The following is a 25,456-nucleotide window of genomic DNA, read 5'->3' on the forward strand; positions in this document are numbered from 1 at the left end:
AGTTCATTTATTACGAGTAACTATAAATACAAGTAAAATCTCTTCAAGAGGAGTGTACCATTACTAACGTAACATACACACATGCATACCTATAACATATGTATACACACTTATATGAGTCAAGGCTACGGAGGGACCCTTACCTACTTTTCCCATATACGGTAGTGAACCGGACCGATGACTGTGCGTGCAAGATGTAACGTTTTTTCGATCTTACGCAAAACGTATCGTATGCGATAAGCGAACAGTTGAAAAAATCAAATTTAAAAAAACAAGGAAAGAAGAGAAAAAAATATAATAATTTTTTCCTGTTAACTGAATTATGTGGATAAAATCTATACGATATCAAAGATATGTCTTATCAATACGATTGTATTTCACTCTATTTTTTTTTGTTTTATTTTTTGTTTTCTTACAGTAGGATTTCCTTTTCTAGAAATGTTCGAGTCGATGAATGAAAAAAAAATAATAAATAGAAGGAGACAGAAAGATATAACTTCGATGAATCGATATTATTAGATCGTATCGTTTTAGATTAATCTGGAAATTATCTATAAGAGTAATCGTTACGTGTAAGTATGTATGTATGTATGTGGTCGTGTGTTTGTGCAAAGCTTTGAAAACGTACGACTCATTCCCGATTCACCATGACACCAGATGATGATAATGACGACGATGATGATGATAATGACGACTCAAGGAGATCAGGTTGACCCCAATGCCAAAATTATCATCGTCCGATTTATGGATTGTATTCTTTTATCAATATCGATACTCTAGTATTTATTTTTATTATAATAAATTTCGATTCGATTTTTATTTGCATTTGATTTGGTTTCCAATTTTCTATTATTTTATTGCTTGGAGCGGCTATTAAATAGAAAAGAAAATTTGGATGGTTTTTGAAATATTTTTAAAATGACCGAAACGTGTTATTTTGTAAGAATTATAAGTGTGTAAAACGTTTAAGAAACTTTCGAGAATACGATCTCGTTCACTAGCTGCCATTTTCTCGATCTAATTATAAACCTCGAAATTGGGATGTGCGCTGACATTATAAGGCACACTCTGTGATCTATCGTAAAACATGCTATCGCGAAGATCGAATTCGTTTTATTATTCTATATTTTAAAATTTCAAATAATCTATAATTATTAATAAATAAATATTTGTATCTCTCGTGTGTTTATTTAACATATAATTCATTATTTAGTATTAACAAATATGGAATTTCTGTCTGAATTTAATTGAAAATTATTTGTTCTTAAATTATTTGTTGTTTATTCTAAACAAATTTTTTGAAATTTATACATTTATTTCTAATAAATAAAAACTAAAATATTCCAATAATGAAATTAAAAATAAATGAACATAAAAAAAACTTCTGACTTTGACTTTGACAAAACAAGAGTCGCAAAATGATGATAACGAAGTTTCTAAATTCTTGGCTAGCTCTTTGAAATAGAATTTTAATAGAAATCTCGGGATGATTCTAAAGATACTCAATGGTATACGTTTTCACGTTCTCCAAGATGAGGTAGAAAGAGGAAGGAAGGAAGAAAGGAGGAAGACGATAATGAAGAGGAAGGGATGAAGTAAAAAAGATAGAAAGGAAGAGAAGAGATAGGAACACACTTACTCTGTAAAGCAAAGACAATCAAGTATACACGAGAACGCACGTATATATATGCATGTGTCTGTGTATTTTTATATATTTGTATATTTTATATATGCGTGTATACGTGCAGATTCCTCAATAAACGAACACATGTATGTATATATGTATACGCGTGTGTATGGGTATATGTACATTTTCATAAACGTATGTATACGTGTTGTTCTTCAATGTGTGTATGTGTGTGTGTATTCGTGAGTTAGTATTTTTATAAATGTGTGTATACATGCATAATTCTCGTTTTTCTGTATATGCGTATATTTTCGTAGATGTGTATACATGAAGAGTCTTCGGTATTCGTATATCTCTCTGTACATGTTTTCATAGATGTGTGTATACATGTGAGTCCTCAGAAGAACGCGAGGAAGAAGGTGGGAGTTAGATTCTCGGTAGGTTCGAGTATCGTCTACACCGGCAGTCGTGTCTTTGCTCTTAGCTCGAACACAACTCAACCGGACGACGACACGAGAAAATTCTTCTTTCGCCCCCATTGAGTTTACTCAGTGTGAGTACACACGTGCATAGTCTTTTTTTAAGTTTTTTTTTCTTTTTGTTTCTTGTTTTATTTATTTATTATTTTGTTTAGAAAGAAATTGAGAGAAAAGGATAATTGATATATTAAAATATATACATGTACGTATACACTGTAAATTAGTGTGTGTACAGTACGTGTATATGTAAATGTGTATGTATGCATATAAATATATATATTACGTGATATTAAGGCAGCTAAAAATAACTAACGTGTAATAGTATATCTAGAAGTGATTGTTAAATTGAAAAATCTTTAATAATTTTTATTCGAAAGAGGATTAAACATCTAAAGTAGGTATATTACGTGATTTATGTGTATTTTTGTATATATTTTAATTAAATTCAATATTGTGTGTGTGTTAATATATGTAAGTAAATCAAAAAATGCATAAAATATTAGAAAAAAGTAAAGAAAAAAAAATATTTTAAAACATTCCAAGTTCTAAATATCAGAGAAATAATTAAAAAATTAGTGAAATATTGTTCATCAACAGTTGTTTTAAAGAATATCAGTCGTCTTTACATCCCAAAGCTTAAAATGATTTAGATTCACTTTCAAAATTGTTATGAACAACTTCGAATTTGTTTTAACTATTGTGATTTCCTCGAAGTCAAGTTTTTCCTAATCTTTTCGTTGCGAACCTGCAATTTCAGCATACCTCAGATACATCATTTCTTACGTTGAGAATACTCATGCAGAACCCCTCTCATGTCATCTAAATCCCAGAGATTTTCTACGAACCAAAGATAGGACCCGTTTCCCAGACTAGATCGAATAATTCTTCCAAGGTTTTTTCTGTCTTCTTTCTCTTCTTCATTAAACAATATATATTTGATATGAAAGACAATAGGATGCTATAATTTTTATTTTGCAAATATCCGATCTAGCATTCAGCTGGAAAGAAAATTATGGCATTGAAATCTCCCAGAAGATCATCGGTATCCATCAACAGGTTTTTTTTTCCTTTTCCCCTCTTCAATTTGTTCCTCTAAGACGGGATATTTTTTCTAGGATATGACCAAATCTTCCGGTCTACTATACTCTTCCATTCTCTTCTTCTCTTTCTCATTAGCATTAAATTTCTGTTTTTCTTTCTCAAAATGAAAAATTAAACTGGTAGAATTTGGAAAAGAAAATAATAATTTACCCAATTATTATGTTAGCCCTTTAAGTCAGCTTCCCCATTTATTACCTGACTTCGAACATTCTTTATTTTACCTAACATCGAACTAACTTAATAAAACTTTCGGCCAACTTATAAGAATTTGTATAAAAAAAAAAAAAGAATTAAAAGTGCGGTAAAAAGACGGTGAATCGTTTTGAAAGAAAGTGAAACTGATCAGGAATATTCTTTAGTTTGTTAGGTTCAAACTTAGCCATGAGCATAAGAATGAGAAAGAAAGAAAGAAAGGGAATGTATGAGAAAGAAAGAGATAGATCAACGAGCTTATGGAATTCTCGAACGTGCAAACTCGCATCTCGTTGTAAAAAAAAAAGTTATGTACAACGTAGGAGAGTCTAAAGTATTCGAAACGTGAAAAAGAAAGAGAAAAAAAGAGGGAGAGAGAAAAAGAAAGAAAGAGAAGAGTTGAATTGGAAATTTTTTGTTCGTGTTTGAGATGGTCCTTGAGATTTAAGTATGCACATACGTATCCTTCATTTATGATCGAGATTGAACAAGGTCGAAACTTGTTCGATATAGAAATCGGACGTTCACTGATCTTAATACTCTTGCTTTTTTTTTTTAATTATAAAATATCATTTCTTTGAAAAATTTTGTTTCAAGATAATTTTTGATACATTATGGATAAAGTGATAGATAGTTGAGGTTGAGAAAGTTCGAGGATTGAATATAAAATTCTTCGATACATCATCGGTGTATTATGATTCACGAGATCTTTCTCTCTTCTTTTCTTTTTAGTTTTTATTTTTCTGTTATTTATTTTTTTTAGTTTTAGCATGCGTATGTACAAACATAGCTCGGCGAGAGAGCTCGAGTTACTCCGAATCGACCCGATTTCGATGTATATATATTTTTGCTAATCATGAACTTTTGCCAAAAACGGGAACACGATTCGAACAAAGGAAAATATACAAGAAAATAATTTTGTAACGATTGATTGATTATGTAAAAGCTGATTAAAATTTAAAAATTTGCAATCAAAAATAATTTTTTTTTTTAATTATTATATCAATATAAAAAAAAGATTTTACAAATATAGAAGATCAAATGTAATAAGAGACAATGTAAATTCGAACGTTTGTCGAATTAATCGTCGTAATCATTTAAAACAACGAAAAAAATAAATAATTTACTTTAAAAAAAATATAAATTTGAAATGTAAAAATCGATAAATTAAATTAGCCTATTTCATTATTATAATTATTATAATTATTTTATATTGAATTATTTAGTATAAAATTATATTTTCTCTAGTTTATAAAAAATTTGTAAATTTTATTTAAGAAATTAAATTGTTGAAGCAAAAATAAAAGAAAATCGTTGTAGATCGTAACCCGAATTGTGAGGAGGTGCAAAAATGTCATTCTTTCGAGAAAATCATATATCGCGTGGACGTAACGAGACACCCAGGGACGATCTTTGCTGTGCGTAACCCGAAATGGTCCGATGTCGGCAGGCGGTAACGATCTCTCCTACCACCCTCCTTACCACCTTTTCCTCCTTTTCTTCCTCCTTCACCTCCCTCTTGCACTTATAAATAACCCTCGGTCGCGATGCAAGCACTTTGAATCGAGCTCTCGTGATATATACGTCTGAAATTATTTTTTCTTTCTTTTTTAACCTTCTTCCCGAAGAAAATGCAAAAAAAATCGTACTTGCATATTTTGTATTTCATTTTATTTTCTTTTATATATATATATATATATATATATATATATATATATATATATATATATATATATATATTTTTTTTTCTTTAATTCATGGTCGCGGAATATTGCATTGAATTTTATTAAATTTATTTTAATGAAAATTATTATTTTATGACTATTAAAATTATTTATACCATAAAATAAATCGTCAAATAAATTTATATTATATTTTTTGTGCCTCAAATTACTACTATAATAATTATCGGCATGTATGCTTTCTTAAGAAATCATTTCTTTTTATTTTTTTTATATATTTTTTTTTAATTGATTAAATCGAATGCAAATATTCGTAGGAATACGTTTTAAATTTGAATTAAAATCAATCAATATATTATAATCGGTTGAATGAATTCGATCCAGAAGAAAAATGAACGAAGATAAGGAAAAGAAAATAAGAGAACATGAATTAAAGGAAAGTTCCGTGCAAAAGCGAAAGCAAAGCAAATTCATATCGGACTATCCTCCATATCTCAGAGTATATCTGCTTTCCTCTAAGGCACGTTATTGAAGCTCGATGTCCTTTCTGTTCCTCGTTGAGAAGCCTGGCATCTCTGATTACCAGCAACAGCAGCAACCAACAGCAAAAGCAGCTCGCTCGCTCGTTCGAAATCGCGCACATTCGCTCGCGCATAAACCAGTGACGCGGATATGCGTGTATACTCTGCCGCATTGGCGTACTAAAAATGATAACAAACAAAAATAAGTAAAAATATTATCTGACCGACAAAAAAAAATTCGATCAACAAATCGAAAAAAAATTAATCAGCGACAATATCGATTTCGATACTTTCTATTTCTGTGTTTTTTTTCTTCTTTTTTATTATTTTTTTTCTTTTTTTTTTAGATTCGTACGAATATTTTACTGTTAAAGGGGATTAGGATGACGAATTAAAAAAAAAAAGAAACAAAATTTCGCTCTGTTTAGCACGAGAGAGATCTATCGTGTGATACGCCAATGTATTTCTTACGTTCTTCGCGCGAACGAGAGCTCGCTTCGAAAGCAGGAACACGATATTCGAGAGCGAGGAACACGGCCGTTCTCAGTTTAAAAATACGCTATGAATGATGCAAATATATATAGTCGCTAGTTTCGAGGGAACTAGTTTCGGAGTGCCTGATAAAATAAAGAAACACAGATAGAGATAGAAAGAGGGGGAGAAAGAAAGCAAATTTGTTTGTTTAGACATATCAAGTCTTATCAGATTATGAATATAATCTAACGAATTTAGGGTACGACAAAAATACTGATGCATTTTTTCAATATTAATTATTTAATTTAAGATTTTTTCTAAATTTTTTGTTATATAAAAATTAAATAAAAATATAAATAAAAAACAATATTTTATAGTATAGGTTTGTAGATAATTTTCAAATTAATTGCTAACTTTTTTGTTAATTTTTATACACGCTGGCATGTATTTACAATTTTATAAATTAGACTCTTAATATTAGAATCTAAAAATAAATTAGTATTTAATATCACCTAGAAACTTAATAACGAACCCTTAATAATTAATAATACATATATAAATATATTTTTTAATATATAATTTTTATTTAATGAACTAAACGAATCGAGTAATTTTTTTTATTTGGAACCTCGAAAATTAATTTATGAATAATTTTAATTGTTTATGAAATAAAAATTAGGAAAGCATTAAAAATGAAAAAAGAAAATAAATAAATAAAAGTTCGAAAAAAAAGAATAAGAAAAAGGGGGAAGAAAGATCGTAGAAGTTGTTTCTTTGCGGGCACGTCGATTACTGGCCGCTTAAGCGAGCTGTGGCCAGAGCTCGGAGAAACGATCGGATAAAACCTGAATGCGGCCGCTGCTGACTTTTATTTTCTTCCTTGGAGCGCTCCTGAGGACGACGACGCGCATACCATAGCTCTCCGGAGCCAACAACAACCCCAGGACTATACTTCGAACTTGAAAGATCTCTTATTCCTTCCCAACAAAAATTCTATCAAACAAAACAAAAGAAAAAGTAGAAGATTTGAAAAAGAAGGATTCGATTCTATCGAATTTAATACGTTCGATTTATTAATAGAATGCTAATATATATATATAATTGTGTATACAACCATTCGCCAATTTTATACGTCAATTTGAAAATTTGAATGTTATTGTAATTTTCGTAGATTTTCTAGTTTTCTATTTTTGTAATTTATTTTTAGATAGAACAAATGTAAACCTAAATAATATATTTTAAATTAATCTCTTTATTAGGTATATATTGAATTAGAAAATTTATTAATGTAATATGTATGTATTAATTAATGTAATATGAATGTTAATATTTGTTTTAATGATTTTGGACTACGATAAGAGAATAATAATTAAATTATTACATTATTTCGATAACAAATAATTTCGACAATAATTATAAATAATAAAAGAATTTTTTTTCCAAGCAGATATTTATCTTAACCAAGGAGTGAGCCAATAAAAGCAGCATCATGGACGCGATCAAGAAGAAGATGCAGGGAATGAAGTTCGAGAAGGAGAGTGCGATAGATCGCGCCTTGCTTTGCGAACAACAAGCTCGCGATGCCAATGCACGTGCCGAGAAGGTTAATATCGTTAAATCTGTTTAATTGATCCTTAAAATAGAAAAAAGAAAGAAAAAAAATTCAATTTCAATGATGCAATTATAAAATACCGATTGTTCTTCTCGAAATACATTTTTTTTTATCAAAAATATATCCTTTCAAATAAATGAAGTATCGAAATAAAAATAATTATAAATTTTATCGTTTAGGCTGAGGAAGAAGCACGTGCATTACAAAAGAAGATCCAGACCATTGAAAACGAGCTCGATCAAACTCAGGAAGCTCTTATGCAGGTTAATGCAAAACTGGAAGAGAAAGATAAGGCCCTTCAGAACGTAAGTACACTTTAGTACCAATTTTAATCGAACTACGTCGTCCCAACATCGGTTATCATCTGGAAGAAAATCCTGAAACAAAACTATCAAATTAAGAAAAAATTTAATTACGTAAGTAAAATCTGATAAAAATTTGAAACTGGCGGGTAGTAAAAACATTTTCCACCAGTTCGCGCTAGTTGCGTTTACCGACTGTACTCCTCGATAAAGTAGATGTCGCTTTGATAGATTCGTGACGAATAAATCTTACGAAAGAAAGAGAGAGAAAGAAATAAAGAAAAAAAAAACAATTATCTTTCTCTCTTTTTTTGCGTAGACGCAGTTCGTGTGTAGAAATCGGGCACGAATGTTCGTCCTATGTGTGTTCGGAGAGGTTCGTGAGGATTCGGTTGGCATCCAGTCGACGGTGGGTGGGCGGGTAAGAAAATAAATAGGCGATAGGTTGGAGAGGGGTTAACCCGAATGTAGTCTCTTCGGTTGGTAAGGTGGGGATAGATAGAGGGTGAAAGAGAGAGAGAAGACGTTAAAATCGTCAGAGAATGGTGGAGAAACAGGGATGGAAGAGAGAGATAGAGGATGATAGAGGAGGAGTGGGGATGAAGTTTGTGTGGTGAACGGCGCGACTGCAGAAACGTGTCGCGCAAGAGCCAGTGACAGACAAGATGGCGGTAGAGCTTATGTGTGAGCGAGCGAGATAGATATAGAAAAGAAGAAAACGAAGAGAGGGAGAAAGAGAGAGAGATAGAGAGAGAAAGAAAAAGAATAAGAGAGAATCAAGACGTGAGTGCAGCTCAGCACGACGACACGTCGCAAAGCAGCGCGCGCGTTCTGCTTACAGTGTTAAAGGAACACGTTTTTATCGAATATTGGTTATTAAAGGTCCAAGGAAAGTAATCATTGGTTAGTTTGTCGTAACTTTTGATCATAATCGTCCATTGTCGTTATTAAAAATTGAAGGTTTGGCATACTGGTGCATGTTCCGTTTAGGATCGTCCCGATCATGGAGCACTTGCCGGCGTCGACCGCGAGACGTCGCGGTCATCAACATCACCCGCGTCACTCGACACGGAGACGTCTCGAGGCATCCGGCAGAGGACCCGCGCAGTGTGGCCCTGCCGGTATAACAATAACAAACAATAATACTAATAACAAAAACAACAACAACAATAACAATACCCTACTCGAGGATCATACAGGGTTACCCGAGACGACAACCTCTTTGGGCTCCCATTGGTTGCGAGATTCTTTGTCAAAAAGAATCGAAGCTGATAACGATGATGTCAAATCGAACAAATCTACGAAAACTGTTAATAAAGATACTACCACGGCAACTACAACTATTTCGGAGATTGCGATTATTGGAACAAATGAAGAAAAAGTTGAGAATAATGAGAATTTGGACATCCGATCAAGGCTCGCGCAGTGTAGCCCGGACGTCCAGTTTGAAGTTCGAGAGGACAAAGAAAATAACGTAGATATCAATAAGGATGCGAACATTGATAAAGATAATGGTCATAATAAGGAGAAAGATAAAAAAAAGAAAGTCGATAATCGTCGTAGAACGAAGGATTTAAAGGACATTGATCTGACGCGCAAACTTAGGTTCGTTAATGCACCACGTGTTTGGGACATCGAACGAACCAAGGATGTAATCAAGGACGATAGAAAAGAAAGTAATAAAATATTTAATGACTTGCTGTTGGACGAAGTAGAAGAAATAAACGATGAAATCGAATACGATGACAACGAAATGAAAGAGAAATTTTTCCGTGACAGACTCGAGCCTGAGCACGCGGTCGCGAGGGCTCGAGGTGATGGAAATTCTGACGACGAATCAACGAATGTTGAAGAAGACCCTGAAATAGCCGAGTTAGCTAAACTCAGGTGTCCTAGCGAAAGGGCCGAAGTACAAGCTGAAAGAGAAGCAAGAAGAAGAAAAAGATGTGCTGATTATCCTGGACTCGCATTTGGCTCTTCCATATTCTCCAGCGACACCATGATGAAATTCAGTCTAATCAGGAACGAATTACAGAATATCATGGGCAATCAACTGAAGCGGGTCAGTCAGTTCTCTTCTTTAAGGTTTTTTTTTATACTCATATGTCTGATAACCTTGGTCACGTCACGGTGGCCTTGACAAGGCGACAAGGTCCAAACAAAGATCATTTTTCTATTTTCTTTTTATTTACATTTGATTAGTAAATCACTAATCTTTAGTGAGAGATTAGTATTATCGACTTTTACCTCTAATACTATCTCGATTAACTTTCTTTTTCATTTATTTAATACTACAATGGCGTGGGCGTCGATTACGTGACCAATGTAGATATGTATTTATCCATTTGAAATGTCACTATATTGGATCATGCTCTATTTATATACGCTAATTCAAACGATACTCGTTGTTGGTTTATATATATCTTTTATATATAATCGTAGTAGAACATTTCAATTGTAACATCTGTTCTGATTTAAATGTCCAATCCTGTATATAAATCTTGTAATCTATTCTTGTTATTTTATATTCAAACGGGTATATTAACGAAGTAACATGCAAAAATTCCATGAGTTCGTGCAAAGTTTATCGCGGAAATTAAACAACTACGTCGAATTATATCAATTACGTAGAATTATAAGACAAAATAGTAGACTCAAACGTTCTACATTAGTATCGCGTTAGTTCATATCTTTTAAAAATCAGTCTTCAGAACCCAAACAAGAACAAGTCTAAATGCGTTATGTTCATCTTAAAACTTGCTCAAATTATAATAGAATTACATTAAGAACTTCTTGCTTCTGACGTAATCATTTGAATTCTTGTCACATGTTTTAAATATCTATAATATTAATTATAAAAATAATAAATAGAATCTGTTAGGATTACGAAAATTTATCGCTCGTTGTTTTAATCTCAATTACAAAAAAAAGAGATGAAAGAAAAAATATAGAGCTTATGTTAACCAATTGATTTCATCTTTGCGGAACATGTTACTCAAAATGTTCGACAGATGGCAACCCTATTGTTCCTCTCGAAAATCATAAATATTTAAATGCGCGAGATGTTCGAAGTTTTTGGATAATATTTAATATTGATTATTCTTTTTCACGACATTTTTTTTTTAATTTTAGCAATATTGCCAAGCTTACAGTTTTATAATCTGTAAGGAAGCTTGGTTTAAAATATTTTGAAAAAGTATAATTAATATTTTAAATTACCTAGAAATTTTTGGCCCCATCTATATTTTTCTTTGTCGACATCTTGAAAAAGGAGATTGAAGAATAATAAACATGGCGCTGTTAAGAAACGCATCCTTTTTGGTAACAACGTTGTAGCAAGCAAGCAAGCAAGTCTTGTATCTTGCACAGTGTGTTAGCCAAATACACACTCACACACATTCTTCTTTCTCTTTCTTGTTGATGTTCGTTCTAAAAATAAGTCGTGGATCCAGCCGTCTTGCATCTTTTTTTATTTGGAACTCCTTGAGAAGAGAAAAGGGTGGTAGCGGGGTTTGAGGATGAAGAATGGGGCTGGGGAATGTCGGGGGAGTCTTTTACTTGCTTGCGTAAGCGAACCACCCGGAACGCGTTTAAGAATAAATTTTCCTAAGCGTCACTTTAATTCCCGTATGTATGCGTATTTTTACATACACTTTCTGTTTTGTCTCTTCTTCAAGAAAATACAAATTCCTTTGAATTAGTGAAGAATTTGGAACATGCATTCTAAATTCTTCTTCGTCTTCTTCTTCTTCTTTTTATTCTTTCTTTGTGTGTTAAAGATGAGCAAGCTCAACAACCTTTCAATAGCTTGAATGATTAATCATGTGAAATCAAACTTGAATGTTGAAATTTTTTATTTAATTTTCTCTTATCTTCAGTATACTCTTATCTTATTAATATCTGTTTAATGTGTTTTTTTACAATTCTCTAAATTGAGAAAAGAAACCTGTTTTGTCTTGGATATTAATAATTCAAAATTAATAATTCTAATAATTTTTTTTAAATAAAATACAATTGGTTTTATAGTTTTTGAAATTTTATATTAAAATATTACAGAGTTGAAAATGAAAAGGAAAGATGACATCACGAAAGAATAAAAATATGAGTAAGTGATGTAAAAATAAATCAACATTTAATGAAATAAATTATCAAATAGATAATTCAAAATATTTAATAAATTAATACCATACATACACAAAGTGTGCAAAAGTTTCAAAACAATTTTGAAAAGTAAATTATTTTATTTTTAGATTTTTTAGGCTTTTATAAAAATTAAGCTTATAATTTAACAAAATTTGCTCAAAAAAATATTAAACCAAGAGGAATAAATTTTTGCTAGGAATAATCTACAAACTTTTGACTCACTTTGTATATTCGTATCTTTAGAATAGAATAGTTGATGACCATCCATCTCATTTTATTGACCTTCCAAACGTCAGCGGTTGCGTTCCCTTCGACGAAATAAAATGTGTAAGCTTCCACGAAGGGACAACACATCCTTGAGAATTCGTCTCCCTTACTTGGTCACACTCGTTGCCGCGATAAATTCTTAACGATTTTGTTACTTCATGCACTTATTAAAATGCATCATCTATTCTTATTTTAATACATTATTAAACGAATTTGAAATATACAAAATGGCGATAAATAATACTGCAAAAAGCCAATTATCGTTTGATTTAAAAAAAATAAATAAATAAATTGATGCTCACATTTTTTTTATAATGGAACAACTACACTAACATAACAAGTGATTACTATTATCGCTGTTGCTATTATCAATGTCTCTTCTTTTTATCGAGACTGAAATACTTTAAGAAATACAAAAAAGTGAAAAGCGTTCAAACAAGAGTACCGTAAAACGTATGTAACATAATAAATTACAACCTGACATAAATGTCTTAACACAGTAATATTATTGTTATTGTGATAACAGTAAAATGGTAACCACTCACAATCACCATTATTCTAATATTTTAACTTACAAATTTGTTGCTCGTTTATATTTTTATTTTTTATTATTATTTTTGTATGGGGTAATTGTTAATTTTTGAATTATATGTTCATCAATTTAAATTATCCATATAAAGTTATTGTTTATACATTTATATTATTATTTCTTTTATATAGAAATTAACGTGTGCAAAATTAGTGTGTTTTTTATTAAATCCGAGTGAAGCTTGTGTTAGATTAGGTGCAAAAAAAAGAAACAAGAAAAAAAATACATTGGCAATATAGAACATGCTTCGAAATGGAACAACAAAGTATGTAAGGTTTCTCACGACTAGTAGAACATTTGATGCGAGCTTAGGACGCTTAGCAACAACCAGCTGAAAGAATCCAAACGATCGATAGAACTTTCCAAGCGCATAATTTTTTTCTTTTTTTTTCTCATTTTTTTCTCATGTTTTTTCTTATTTCTTAACATTTTTCTTTCTGCTAAACTTTCCAGTAGGATAAAACATACTGTCATCGTTATTGGGGTTTACATATTAGTTGGATTAAATTAAAAACAAAAAAAAATGTTAACTCGGTTATATTTCCATTTGGAACAAGTATACTTATCACGATGCTCTCGACGTGCCTATTCGATGACGTTCACGTGTGCGTCATACTAAATTGAAATAAACATTCCTTTAACGATTTACACCGTGTTCTTTCCTTTTAATGAAGTGGTGGTTGACGTTATTAATTAAAATCGACGGTGGTGCATAAATTGTCATTGTTCCTAACTTTTGATCGATATTTCTAATCTAGTCACGATCGATTAGTATTCCAATAAGGACAAAAATATGAATTGATTATCGATGATGCAAGGTCAAACAAAATTTCTATTTATTTATTTTGTTTTCAATTTTTGATTCATAATGAAACAATTTGATGTAAGAAAATCGTTCGAATACGATTGATCATTATTTTATTACTCTCTGTCATCCCCAGGATTCGCATTTTACAGCTATCGTATCTCGCTCGTGTCAATTTTACTTCCCAAGTAGGTTGACGAGCTTGATAGAGTTACACAATGACCGAGAGAACTATTTTGCTTACCTCCCACCATTATGTCCCATATCCGCTTGCCAAACGATATAAACAAGTGTTCAACAACTTAACATTTCTAAAGTATTGATAACAATTAAATCCTTTTCGTGATATAAACTTCATTTAATTCGATATTTCAATCAAAATTTATCATATATTTCGATCAAAAATCACGAGATAGGCGTATTTCAATATAGAAAATAATTGAAGAAGTAAATATTATATAAAAATGAAATTTATTTATTCAGAAATTTTCAAATATGAAATGGACCCAAAGTTCCTAGATGATTTTAAAAATCAATTATTCTTTTTTGAAATTTTCTATGCTGATATTAGTTCATTTATTGATTTTGAGGCAAAAGACTGTAAACGAATTACTAATCCATCCATTCAATTAAAAATTTTGCTCTTGCAAAATGTAGCTTCTTAGCTACAAGTTAGTAAATTAATTTTCTTTTTTTAAGATTTTAGTAAAATAATATTAATTTTTTGTTTTGTTCGTGTTTTATCAAACGATCGTTTGATCGATGAAATTATATGCATATGTATATGCATATACTTACGAGTATGCCGTAATATTTCGTTCAGAATACCAAACCGGTTTTCCATCCTGGATTCGTCTTATATCTCTTTCTCTCATGTCAGTGTCACGATTACGCGAAAATAATCTTTTACGTAAGATCGCATTTGTTATTAAAGTTTCCTGACATTCTTTTTCCTATATAATCGTTTCTTTAGAAAAGTATTTGACCTATGCGAACCGGTTGTTCGAACTTCCTAGTAAGAATTTTTACCGTTATCATTTCACTTATTTGCTTTCGATCTAAGAATCGATCATTACTCATTTTGGCGGGAATATTTCAATACCTTTTTTATTCAAATCTCAACAATATAAACATAAAATAAATTAATCAATTGTATAATCAAAAAAATAATAAAATAACGAATTTCGAATAATTTATATAGAATAATTTAAATCTAAAAATGTTTATGAACGATATAATAAAGAAAAAAAATATCTTCATAAACCGGAAAGCAATTTATAAAGATTATTCGCGAAGTCGATTTCAAACGGTTGGGCGCGCTCGGTATTGCGGGCGCGGTATTTCCGGGAGTATAGTTTTGCGCGCGGGACGACACGTCGATCGGCGCAGCGATACTTCGAGTTTGCCCCGCCTCTCCTCTAGCACAAGAAAGAGCAAGAAAACATCGCGAGTACTCATTGAAAAAGAGAGAGATACTAAATCCCCAGACAGAAAGAGAAGTTCTTTTCTTCGTTCAACGATTTTTTCATACCACAAAAAACAATATACAAAAAATAATGATAGAAGAGAATAGACAAATAAGAGATGAAAATAGACATTTATTTTAAACGGAATATTTTATCAGAATAATAACAAAATAATATAAGAAGAAATAAAATGAAAAGGAAAGTATAGAATAATCATAGTAGAGTAGCGGTAAAAGCTTGAACGATGTATTCAACATTACAAAGAACACTAGAATATGAACATTACATTAATGTTATAGGGACTACTTGTCGACAGCGTTGGGTTGCGCCATGCTGTAAAAGATATTGCGCATGCGCGTTGTCCAGCGGAGTCCGGAGGCGGCCATCTTGATATCCAGTCAACAGCCAGTGGCCAGTGGTCGTCAGTGCGCGACAGCTCGGTTCTGGTTATTATATACATACATATATATATATATATATATATATATATATATATATATTATATATATTTATTTATTTATCTCTTTCTCTCTCTCCTTCGTTATTAAATATTTATTCGGTGTATTAGTCTATCTCGTTTTAACACCGGTAGGGAACACGCAACAGTGTTAGTCGTCAATTTTGTCTCTTTCTCTTTTACGTTAGAAATCCAATCTCTCTCTCCGTCTGACTTAAAATCATTCTTCAAGTATTTACCTGCGCGCGCGCGCGTGTGTGAGTGTTTGTTTCGGCGGATTTCCACGTCGTCGTCGTCGTCGTCACCGTCACCGTTGCCGTCGTCGTCGTCGTCGTCGTCGTCATCGTCGTCGTCGTCATAGACGAGAGAGCAGCGTCGTGTCGTTTGTCGTGTCTCTGGCGTCTCGTGTTCCGTTAAATCCGGCGAGAAACGTGCGCGGCGCCGCCTCGTTTTAATCGAGTAAAACGTATCATCTACAATTGATCATTAACCATTGATTCATCCGACATCACAACTCATACTTATTCTAAATCAATTGTTGTCAATTTCACGCTTTTTGTGCGGTTTTTGTGATATACAATATTATAAAGGAAAAATCACGGAAAAATTAAAGTTACGTCGATTGAAATTAAAAGGAAAATAAAATTTCGAGAGAATTTTAAGATATTTCATATTCGTCAGAAAAGAGAAACTTTTCTAGATTCGATCATTTAATTTTTCTTCAGTCTTTTACGCGTCACACACACGCACATACACACACGATATCCTACGTGTGTGATTAGTTAGTTAGTTTATTAGTTAGTGTCTCTTTATTGAGGACAAAAGAAGAAGAGGAAGAGGAGGAAGAAGACAACCGGACGAAGTAACGCACACACCACAAAACACACAGCCGACAGCATGTCGACACAAGTGCAGGGTAACCTTCTCGATGTGCTCAAGAAGAAAATGAGGCAGACGAAGGAGGAAATGGAGAAGTACAAGGACGAGTGCGAGGAGTATCAAAAACGGCTGCAGGTGGAAGCTATGCGCCGTGAGGAAGTGAGTGTGTAGAGCCTCATGCGCCAATTACGCGCGCGCTCGCGCAACCAACCACTGCTCTCTTTCTCTTTTATTTTTAACACTCATACACATTTATACACAAGTTTATCGTAATACACCTGAGCACGTTTTTCGATCAGTACTTTTCGTTAAATTACAATAAAACAATTTTATACTCGAATATGTTCCTTTTCTCTTTCTCTCTTTCTGTCCCTCTCTTTGCATGGAAAAATTGTGTATGTGTATGTAGAAAGAGAGGGAAAAAGATGAAAGAAAGGTAGGAACTAGAAAAGGTTTGCGACGCCATTTGATTCTTTGGAGTTTCTTCCTACAAGAGCCGGCATATTCGCGTGAGGATAGGAATCGATCGTGTCAGCCCGGTACCGTCATTTTCTCTCTCTTTTTCTCTCTCTCTCTCTCTTTCTCTCTCCAATCTCCTTCAGGCTAAAAGGAGTCGACTACAGCGCCAGAGAAAAAGAGAAAGAGACTCGACGCACTCGAGACGTTCTTGATAACCGGCGAGGACCGGCTTGTCTCTCGCCATTACTCTTCTATATTTCTTTTTCTTTCTTTTTATCTCATTTATTTATATATTTATCTCTTTTTATCTAAACTAACATCCATGATTCGCGAGAGTTCACGTTTCTTTTCCACAAATATTCCTATTATTCCTTCTCTTTCTCTCTCTCTCTCTCTTTGTCTTTTTTTTATCTCTTTCTCTCTTTCGTTCAGTCGATCGAACAGAAATCTGCCTGATCTATCGGTCAACTTAAATCTTAACTTTCTCGTTTCGTATCTTATCAATTTTGTGAAATACTCAATTTTTAGGTTAGATTATTTCATTCAAAATTTTTTCATCATTTTCAATCATGTCAACTTGGAATTTTAGTTACTAATTTGGCTACTTTTCCGAAGTCCTACGTATCAACGACGTTCTAGTTTAACCAACGAAAAATGAGGATCGATAGATATTATCGAACATTCCGGGGTAGATGTACTCGTTCCAAGAGGTCACAATGAATTTATTATTCAAAGCTAACTTATACTTTCTTTCGCATATTGACATCTTTTATAAACTCGCTAAGAAACCGTTAAATCATCAACCAGATGTGTCAAATTAATCATTTATTTTGAATTGAAAAAATTGTTCAATATAATGTGTACTTTTAATTGAAAATCACTGATATTGATTGGTTATCTATTTGAAATTGTCCGAATGTTTTTCTGTAATTTTGTTAATTTTATTTAAATCGTTTCATAGGCAATATTAGCAATATATATTGAATTATATAAGTATTATACAGGGTGGGTTAAAATAAAAGTTCATAGAATACGTTTTGATGTATTTGATTTAAAAATTATTAAAGTATCATCTTCATTCGTTTATTTGCTACCTTCTGTGTAACCTTTAAATTTATAAATGTTCCTACGTTACGAAAAAATTCCAAAAACTTTCACTACTTCACACTTTCTCTGAATATCATTTCGCAAAACTAACCTCAAAATCGGCCTTATCTCTCGTACGCAAAAAAAGATAATATCACTGTTTTGTTTCCAATGTAAAACGTGAAATTCTTCGAAAGAGTCACCTTATTTTTAATCGATAAATGTCTTCATGATTACCACCACCCTGCCCCAAGTGTTTAAACATTGATTATTTCGCAGAAAAGCAAAATGTTCTCATCGATCGACTTTGAAAAGATATATTTTAAGTGTTAAGATAGCTTTTGTATCTGCTCTGTACGCTTTTTCCTTAAGCGAATACAAGGATATATGTTGTTTGACGTATTAATGTCATCTCCAGGTTGAGATATATCACAAACGTCATAACTTAGTCAAACAAACGTTTCTTTGTGTAGAATTTAATAAATAAATAAAAAAAATAGATAATACAATTAAAAAGTATTATCTTTAATAAATAACAAATATTTTTCATTGTATTGCAATCAGCAATAAATGAGATAATAAATTAATGTGCGCACTTTCACTATTTATAATTTTAATTCAAGATGGCGTTTTCTTGTATTGTAGTTAACTCCATATTTTGCGATTAAACTTGTCATGTGTATGAAATTATTTTTAAAAAGAAAAAAAGAAAAGGATCTATACAGAAATTTTTGTAGATAATTATTTCTCATCTATTTTATTATCTCGACGTGATTACGTAACTCCTTGTGTAAAAAAGATAAGATAAGGTTTCATTTTTTTGACTCTAAGCATAGTAAAGGCGAGAGAACAATCATGAGATAATCCGATGACATTCGCCAATGTAATACTTTTATAAAAGAGTTAGAACAAAGTAAATAAGTATTTAGAGAGGGTTTTTTAAAAGACCATCGGATATATTTGTTCGAGATCCGTTCGGGCTTCACTAACCGGCTTTTATCGTTAATCAACCAACTGCACTACCGTATCTTCTAGTGTAACCTTTTTTTCCTTATTATTAATCACATTTATTTTACTTTATTTCCTTTGGTATAATTTATTTTAGTTACACAATAATAAAATATCAAGTTTTATTCAGTTTTTCTTTGAAAAATGGAAGTTTATGCAAAGATAATTGCAGCGTGTCCTCCATTTTTGTTCTTCCTCTTCTCTTATTTATTTGTTTGGCGTAATCTATTTTAGTTACTCATTTTCAAATTAAAATTTTGATTTTTATTTTGTTTATTTAGGGGGGCATAAAAGGATTTTTTTTCGTGCCACTCCCAATGATAGGCAAGCATAGAAACGTAAATCGATCAGGGAATGTTGAATTAGGCGGGAACTTTGATTGAGTGTTACACGCATCGAGAGAACATCGAGTGGTTTACATAACAGGAGAACGCGTGTTCTAAAGCGGATGTCATCGCTCCTCCGGAAAGTGCTCGATAGTCCATGCTGACATCCGTTTCAAATCTGTCGAAAAAAATATTTCTCTATCCATTCAATTCCAATAAAATAAGGAAAAACATTTTCATTGTGTCAAATATCACTTTCAGAATTAGAGTCAAATTAATGGAAGGTGTGCCAAGAATTCTTAAATGATTTTTTAAAAATCATTTATATTTTTCCGAGACTTCTTAAAAATCAATTTTGTTGAGATTATAAAACTAAAATTCTGGCTAATGAAATTGTATATTTAATTGTGAACCTAAAAGATCTTTAACGAAAGTAATTAGTTTTTGAAATTACCAAGCCATTATTAGCTTACCTTTTAAAATAGTTTCATGTATTTTTAATTAAATAAATTTTGTATATAGTAGTGTAATAGTATAATTTTGGAAAGGTGTCGTATTAAGAACGGAAATTCGACATCCTCTTAGGTTAAAGTTAAAACAGGAGGGCCATTAACGCGGATTGCGAGTTCGCTTGGGTGGGCGTGTCAATTTCCTCTGAATTTACATATAACCTTTATATAGGTACGATATAGGATCATATATGTATATACCACTATGTATACCTAAGCATACTTACATGGCAAAGATAAAATGATCGAGGACAAAGACCAGACTATGTTCGTACTAGGGCAGGCCATTTGATCGTTAAATACAATGCGTAATCGTTGCACAGGTGCAGTCGTTAAAATATAAAAAGAATAAAATGGTCACGTGTCTCGCATGCTAATTTTCTAGGTTATAATATATAATCAAAGAATTTAAAAAAAAAACATTAACTTTTACAATGGCACCATTTTGAATTATTTTTGGCCTATATTCATTCTATCAATTTTGTATGTAAAATTAATTGGGTCAATTCATTCGTTTAAATTAATCGACAAGGATGAGTAATACTCGATGATGATAAATTTGAATGCAAATGTGTTTGTAATTTTTTTTTTGTAGAATCGTAGGTGTCAAATAGAATATAATAATTAATGACTATAGTCGTGCTATTAAACTCGTTGATGTAATTCGTTAGCCGAAGGAAGCTTGGGTCATTGATATACGCTCAAAGACCTCTTACACCGATCTCATGCCGTGTATATAGTCTATTAGAATAGACTTTGATCACGTGCCGTAGCATTCAGATTTAAAAAAGAAATTTTTGTGATGGTTAAATCAGTCAACAAGAAACTAAATTTAATTTGTAAAATAATTTATTTATTCATTCTACTTTTATTTCTTATTTAAATTAATTTTTTTTAATGGATTTGTTTTAATTTATCGATCGAGTAACCGATGTTGGGACTTGTTAGCATTACTTTTATTATTATTATTATTATTATTATTATTATTATTATTATTATTATTATTATTATATAATTTATTGATTTAAAACTAAGAATTATATTTTTATACGATTTTTAAATGTAAATTATTGTTTAATATGATAGCAAAATGATAAAATAAATTTTTGCAAAAAATAAGTTATATTTGTACAATTTTTGATGGTTTTAATTTCTTACTCCAAAGTTTGTATTTCTATTTTTATTTTTCCAGGCCGAATCAGAAGTTGCTGCCCTCAATCGTCGTATTCAACTTTTGGAAGAAGACCTCGAAAGATCCGAGGAACGTCTTGCTACTGCCACTGCCAAATTGGCAGAGGCATCTCAAGCAGCAGATGAAAGCGAACGGTAAGCGAGCATTTACATTTTTTATTTAAAAATATTCATTCGTGATAAGAATATCAAGAAAAGAAAAAATAAGATTTATATCTTATGTTTTTCATTCCAATGAATTGATAATCTTTTTTTCTCCCTAGAAAAAACCAAGAAAGAAATCTAAAAATACAAATATTTAGTTAATTGCAAATATAAAATTAAGATTATTCATCACATGATTTTATTACATTGATTTGTTTCATAATTATCAATACATTGGAGTATTCTTAGTTTATCGATAGAGATGCAATTTATTTATATTACTATTTTTATTAACAAAAATATTTTTTAATTTTATATATTAATTTTTTTGTTTTGTGCTTTATTCTTAAAATTTTTGATATAATTTAAACTCGAATGTTAAAATATATTCTGAATATAGTAATCATTAAATAAATTATTTTTATTTAAAAGAAAAATTAGAAATTTCTAATAAAAGCTGATCAAAAATAAGTTGATTCAAAATGAATAAATAACATTTCTATCATTTTAAATTAGAATTAGATAAATAGTAGAATGATAGTAAAGTTAAAAAACGAAAAAAGAAACAAATACAAAAAAATAACTTATTATTTTTTATATACAAAGTCATTGCACATTAAAAATTAAGTTTATAAAAAAAAGAATACAAAATTAACTTCGTTTTTTATCTTTATGAAAACCATAAACGTTTTAGAATGATTTTAACAAAGTTTAACATCTTAACAATCTGCGATATTTAAAAAAAAAATGAAACCAACAAGAAAAATTGATATAAACGTGGAAGAGCGAGGAAATTATCTTCACTATAGAACAAATTTTATTTTTTAACTAACACTTTGACATATGATGATCGAAAATATAAACGTTGATATATCTAATAATAAAGTCACCTTTTAAATTGAAATCAATGGTCAATCGATAGTAAGTGTTACGTACTTATATTTGCTTATAATAGTGGTGAATTAAGCGTTAAATTCACCTAACTATAATAATCATGTTTTCTGATCATCTACATGCACGTATATTCTTATATATACTTAAAGTACATGTTCAAAAAAGGATATTCGTTACGTAAAGTTGTCTCATACGTGTGGGTATAAAATCATCGTTGATTCAATTATTTGTCGGACACAGCCTAGACATTCAATTAATTTCATCCACTTTATTCAAAAAAGAAATTTAATTTTATTTATTTATTTATTCAATAACATCAAAGTTAAAATTTGCATTAAATTATGTAGAAAAAATTATTATATAAATAAGATTTTTATCAAAAATTTCAATTCATTTTGATGAATCATTTTGAAATTGATCAAATTAATTCAACTTATCAAAAATAAAATCAAGATTATTATCAAAATAATTTTAATAATAAATAAATAATAAATAATTATTAACGTTAACTTTAAATTAAATGTTGCTCGCTCTTCTATAAACAAATTTTAAATTTAGAAACATTAACTAATATTTAATTAACATTTCGACGTTGAAAGAATCATTAATGAAATACTTTAATTGTTTCTTATTTTTTTTATTTTTTTACTATTAAAAATTATATATCCTTTTTTTCATAAGTCATAAGTTAGTACATATATGAACATGAATCAAGAAATTATCGTAATATTCTCAACTAAGACTTTGAAGTTCCGAGTTTAGCATCGGTAGTCAGTCTTTCATAATCGGAAATATGAGATCATTCTTTAAATATCATGCTTGCTTTTCATTTATCGTCGCCTTTCAATAAAACAACGGTATGTGTATTTAATAGGATTGACGATTTGCAATCAGATGATTATACTGATTCAGATTTTATCTCTTTTTTGTTTTCTTTACTTAATTCAACCAAAAAATATTACCTTAGTAATTTTTATTTGAATTTAAAATTAATTATTTGAATCTATTATTAATAATTTTTAATAATTTTAATTATTTATTATCGATTGAACTTCAAGGTTATGATTGCCAAAATTCATTCAAGAATGATTAAAACAAAATTTGTTTTATATATTTTTTTGTAATTTCATTAAAATTACTGGAAGAGAAATTTTCTTTCAACGGCGAGAGAATGAAAAAACTAAAAATCGTAAAATAATCGATCGCTAGGATACGCAAGGCACTCGAAAACCGAACCAACATGGAGGATGACCGAGTATCCTTGTTGGAACAACAGCTAGCACAGGCTAAATTGATTGCCGAAGAGGCGGATAAGAAATACGAGGAGGTGGGTCACGTACGCCAGAGAACAAAGAACACTTTACAACCAAATATATATATATATATATATATATATATATTTACATATGACCTTTGTTTCTTTTTCGATAAGAGTCGAACCAAAAAAAATTTCCTAAAATCTTGATCGATATTATTATCAGACCAAAATGATATAATTCAATTGTATACGTATAATATAAAAATGAATGAATATTTTTATACTTTGGTTCGACTCTTCGCAGAATCAATTATTTTAGGTACTCTTCAGTAAGCAGAGCAGAAATTCATCTAGGATGTACTCGAGAAAAAAATTAATTAATTTATTATTAATTATATAAATATAATATAAGTTATCTTTTCATTTCTTTCATCTCATTGTCATAAATTATTTATACTCCGTGTGGAATATTGTATAACTTTTCATTTTAGCACACCGAGTATATTAATTCAATATTATTTCATTGAATTTTTTTTAATTGTAATATTTGTCTGTGTCGTGTTTTATCGACATGTTTCCACATTTAAAGAGCCCGCAAGATTCTCGAGAACCGCAGCTTGGCGGATGAAGAGCGTATGGACGCCCTTGAGAATCAGTTGAAGGAAGCAAGGTTCCTAGCCGAAGAAGCTGACAAGAAATACGATGAGGTTTGCGAGCCCACGAGTTTCGTGCGTGCAAGCTGCAGTGACAATGATAATAATAATCACGATAATGACGATGCCGTTAACGATGACGATGATGGTTCCTAGTTGATAATCCTAACAACAATAGTGCCTAAAAATATCCACCCTAATTTTTTTTCTATTTCTTTTTTTCTTTCTTCTTCGTTTATATTTATATTTTCTTTTTTTTTTTATTATTCTATCTCTCAATCTTTGCCAACTTTACTTCGATTATCTATTTATCTATTTATATCTAATAGATAACAAAATTAGATAATCAATATCCTAATAAAACCACAAGTTTCCCATAATCTTCGATAAACTCCTCCCCCTCCCTTGTTTTTGTGTCTTCATCGCGAGATCGATAGAAAATATGTTGCAAAATTTTTTTGACGAATTTCAAATTTGTCCCCTCCCATTTTATTGTCCGTTTTGTTCGAAACTTTAAGTGATAAATAACGCGGGAGGAAAAGTTCTTTTTTTATGATAGATACTTGATCTGTGATGCCAAAATGATATAAAAAAGAAAAATATAATCGTCAACCCGTTGATGATGATGATGATGATGATGATGTTGTTGTTGTTGTTGGTAATGTAGTTATCGTTTGATGTGTAAACGGTTCGCGAAATGAATCGGAAAAATAAAAGTGCAGTGATTACGAAATGTTTCTTCTTCCTCTTCGTGAATTTAAGAGGAACGAAGATAACTTCGTTGGAACGAGTGATAAAAGCGTCTGTGATTTTATTAAAAAAAAATAAAATAAAATAAGGGTTGGATAAAGTGTTTTGTTTAAAAAAAAAAAGTGTCCGGTTCGTATATTTCGATAATCGAACATTTTGTTTCACACTAATTAAACAAAGTTTAAAATCATCATAAAATTCGTTCTCGGTTTTAGTGGTTTTTTATTCCTTATGGGGTATTTTGTTGGATTTATTTTTCCCCTCTTTTTCTGTGTTATATTACGGAGAGAAGAAATTGTTAAAAAAGAAAAAAAACATATGATAGAAAATAATTTAATCATGGTGCTGCTTTCGTCCAAAGACAGGACATCATCCCACACTTTATCACGATTAAACACACTCTCACATTATTTGTTGATTATATAAATTTACTTTTCTTTTCTTTTTTTTCTTTTTTGATGGAATTCGAAACGTTTATTCGTGTGAAAATTGATATTTAAAAAGCGAAGGGGAAAAAAATCACGACAGGGGTCTCCGAGACAAAATATCAGTGACTGTTCTTTTTTGTGGTAGGTGTCCTAC

The 25,456-nt window shown here is 30.8% G+C and overlaps 1 protein-coding gene across 21 annotated transcripts in view; it reads left to right on the forward strand.

Moving 5' to 3' along the window:
* Positions 1–2,021: 2,021 nt before the first annotated feature.
* Tm1 (tropomyosin 1) overlaps positions 2,022–25,456 on the forward strand; it is a 38,388-nt gene continuing 14,953 nt past the window's right edge. For 2 of the 21 annotated variants that reach the window (XM_015327029.2, XM_015327065.2), the window contains exons 1-5: positions 2,022–2,180; positions 7,524–7,679; positions 7,868–7,993; positions 21,177–21,310; positions 24,061–24,178. In XM_015327029.2, the coding sequence (XP_015182515.1) occupies positions 7,566–7,679; positions 7,868–7,993; positions 21,177–21,310; positions 24,061–24,178 (492 nt within the window). In that variant the 5' untranslated portion in view covers positions 2,022–2,180; positions 7,524–7,565. Of the gene's footprint in view, positions 2,181–7,523; positions 7,680–7,867; positions 7,994–8,030; positions 10,053–15,811; positions 16,756–21,176; positions 21,311–23,422; positions 23,541–24,060; positions 24,179–25,456 lie in introns of those variants that run through there. The other 19 variants (XM_089170379.1, XM_089170378.1, XR_016175958.1 and 16 more) reach the window with 19 other exon arrangements.

The sequence above is a fragment of the Polistes dominula genome, unplaced genomic scaffold, assembly GCF_049000335.1.
Source record: "Polistes dominula isolate Pdom_NZ unplaced genomic scaffold, Pdom_raw_medaka contig_15, whole genome shotgun sequence".
Taxonomy (NCBI): domain Eukaryota; kingdom Metazoa; phylum Arthropoda; class Insecta; order Hymenoptera; family Vespidae; genus Polistes; species Polistes dominula.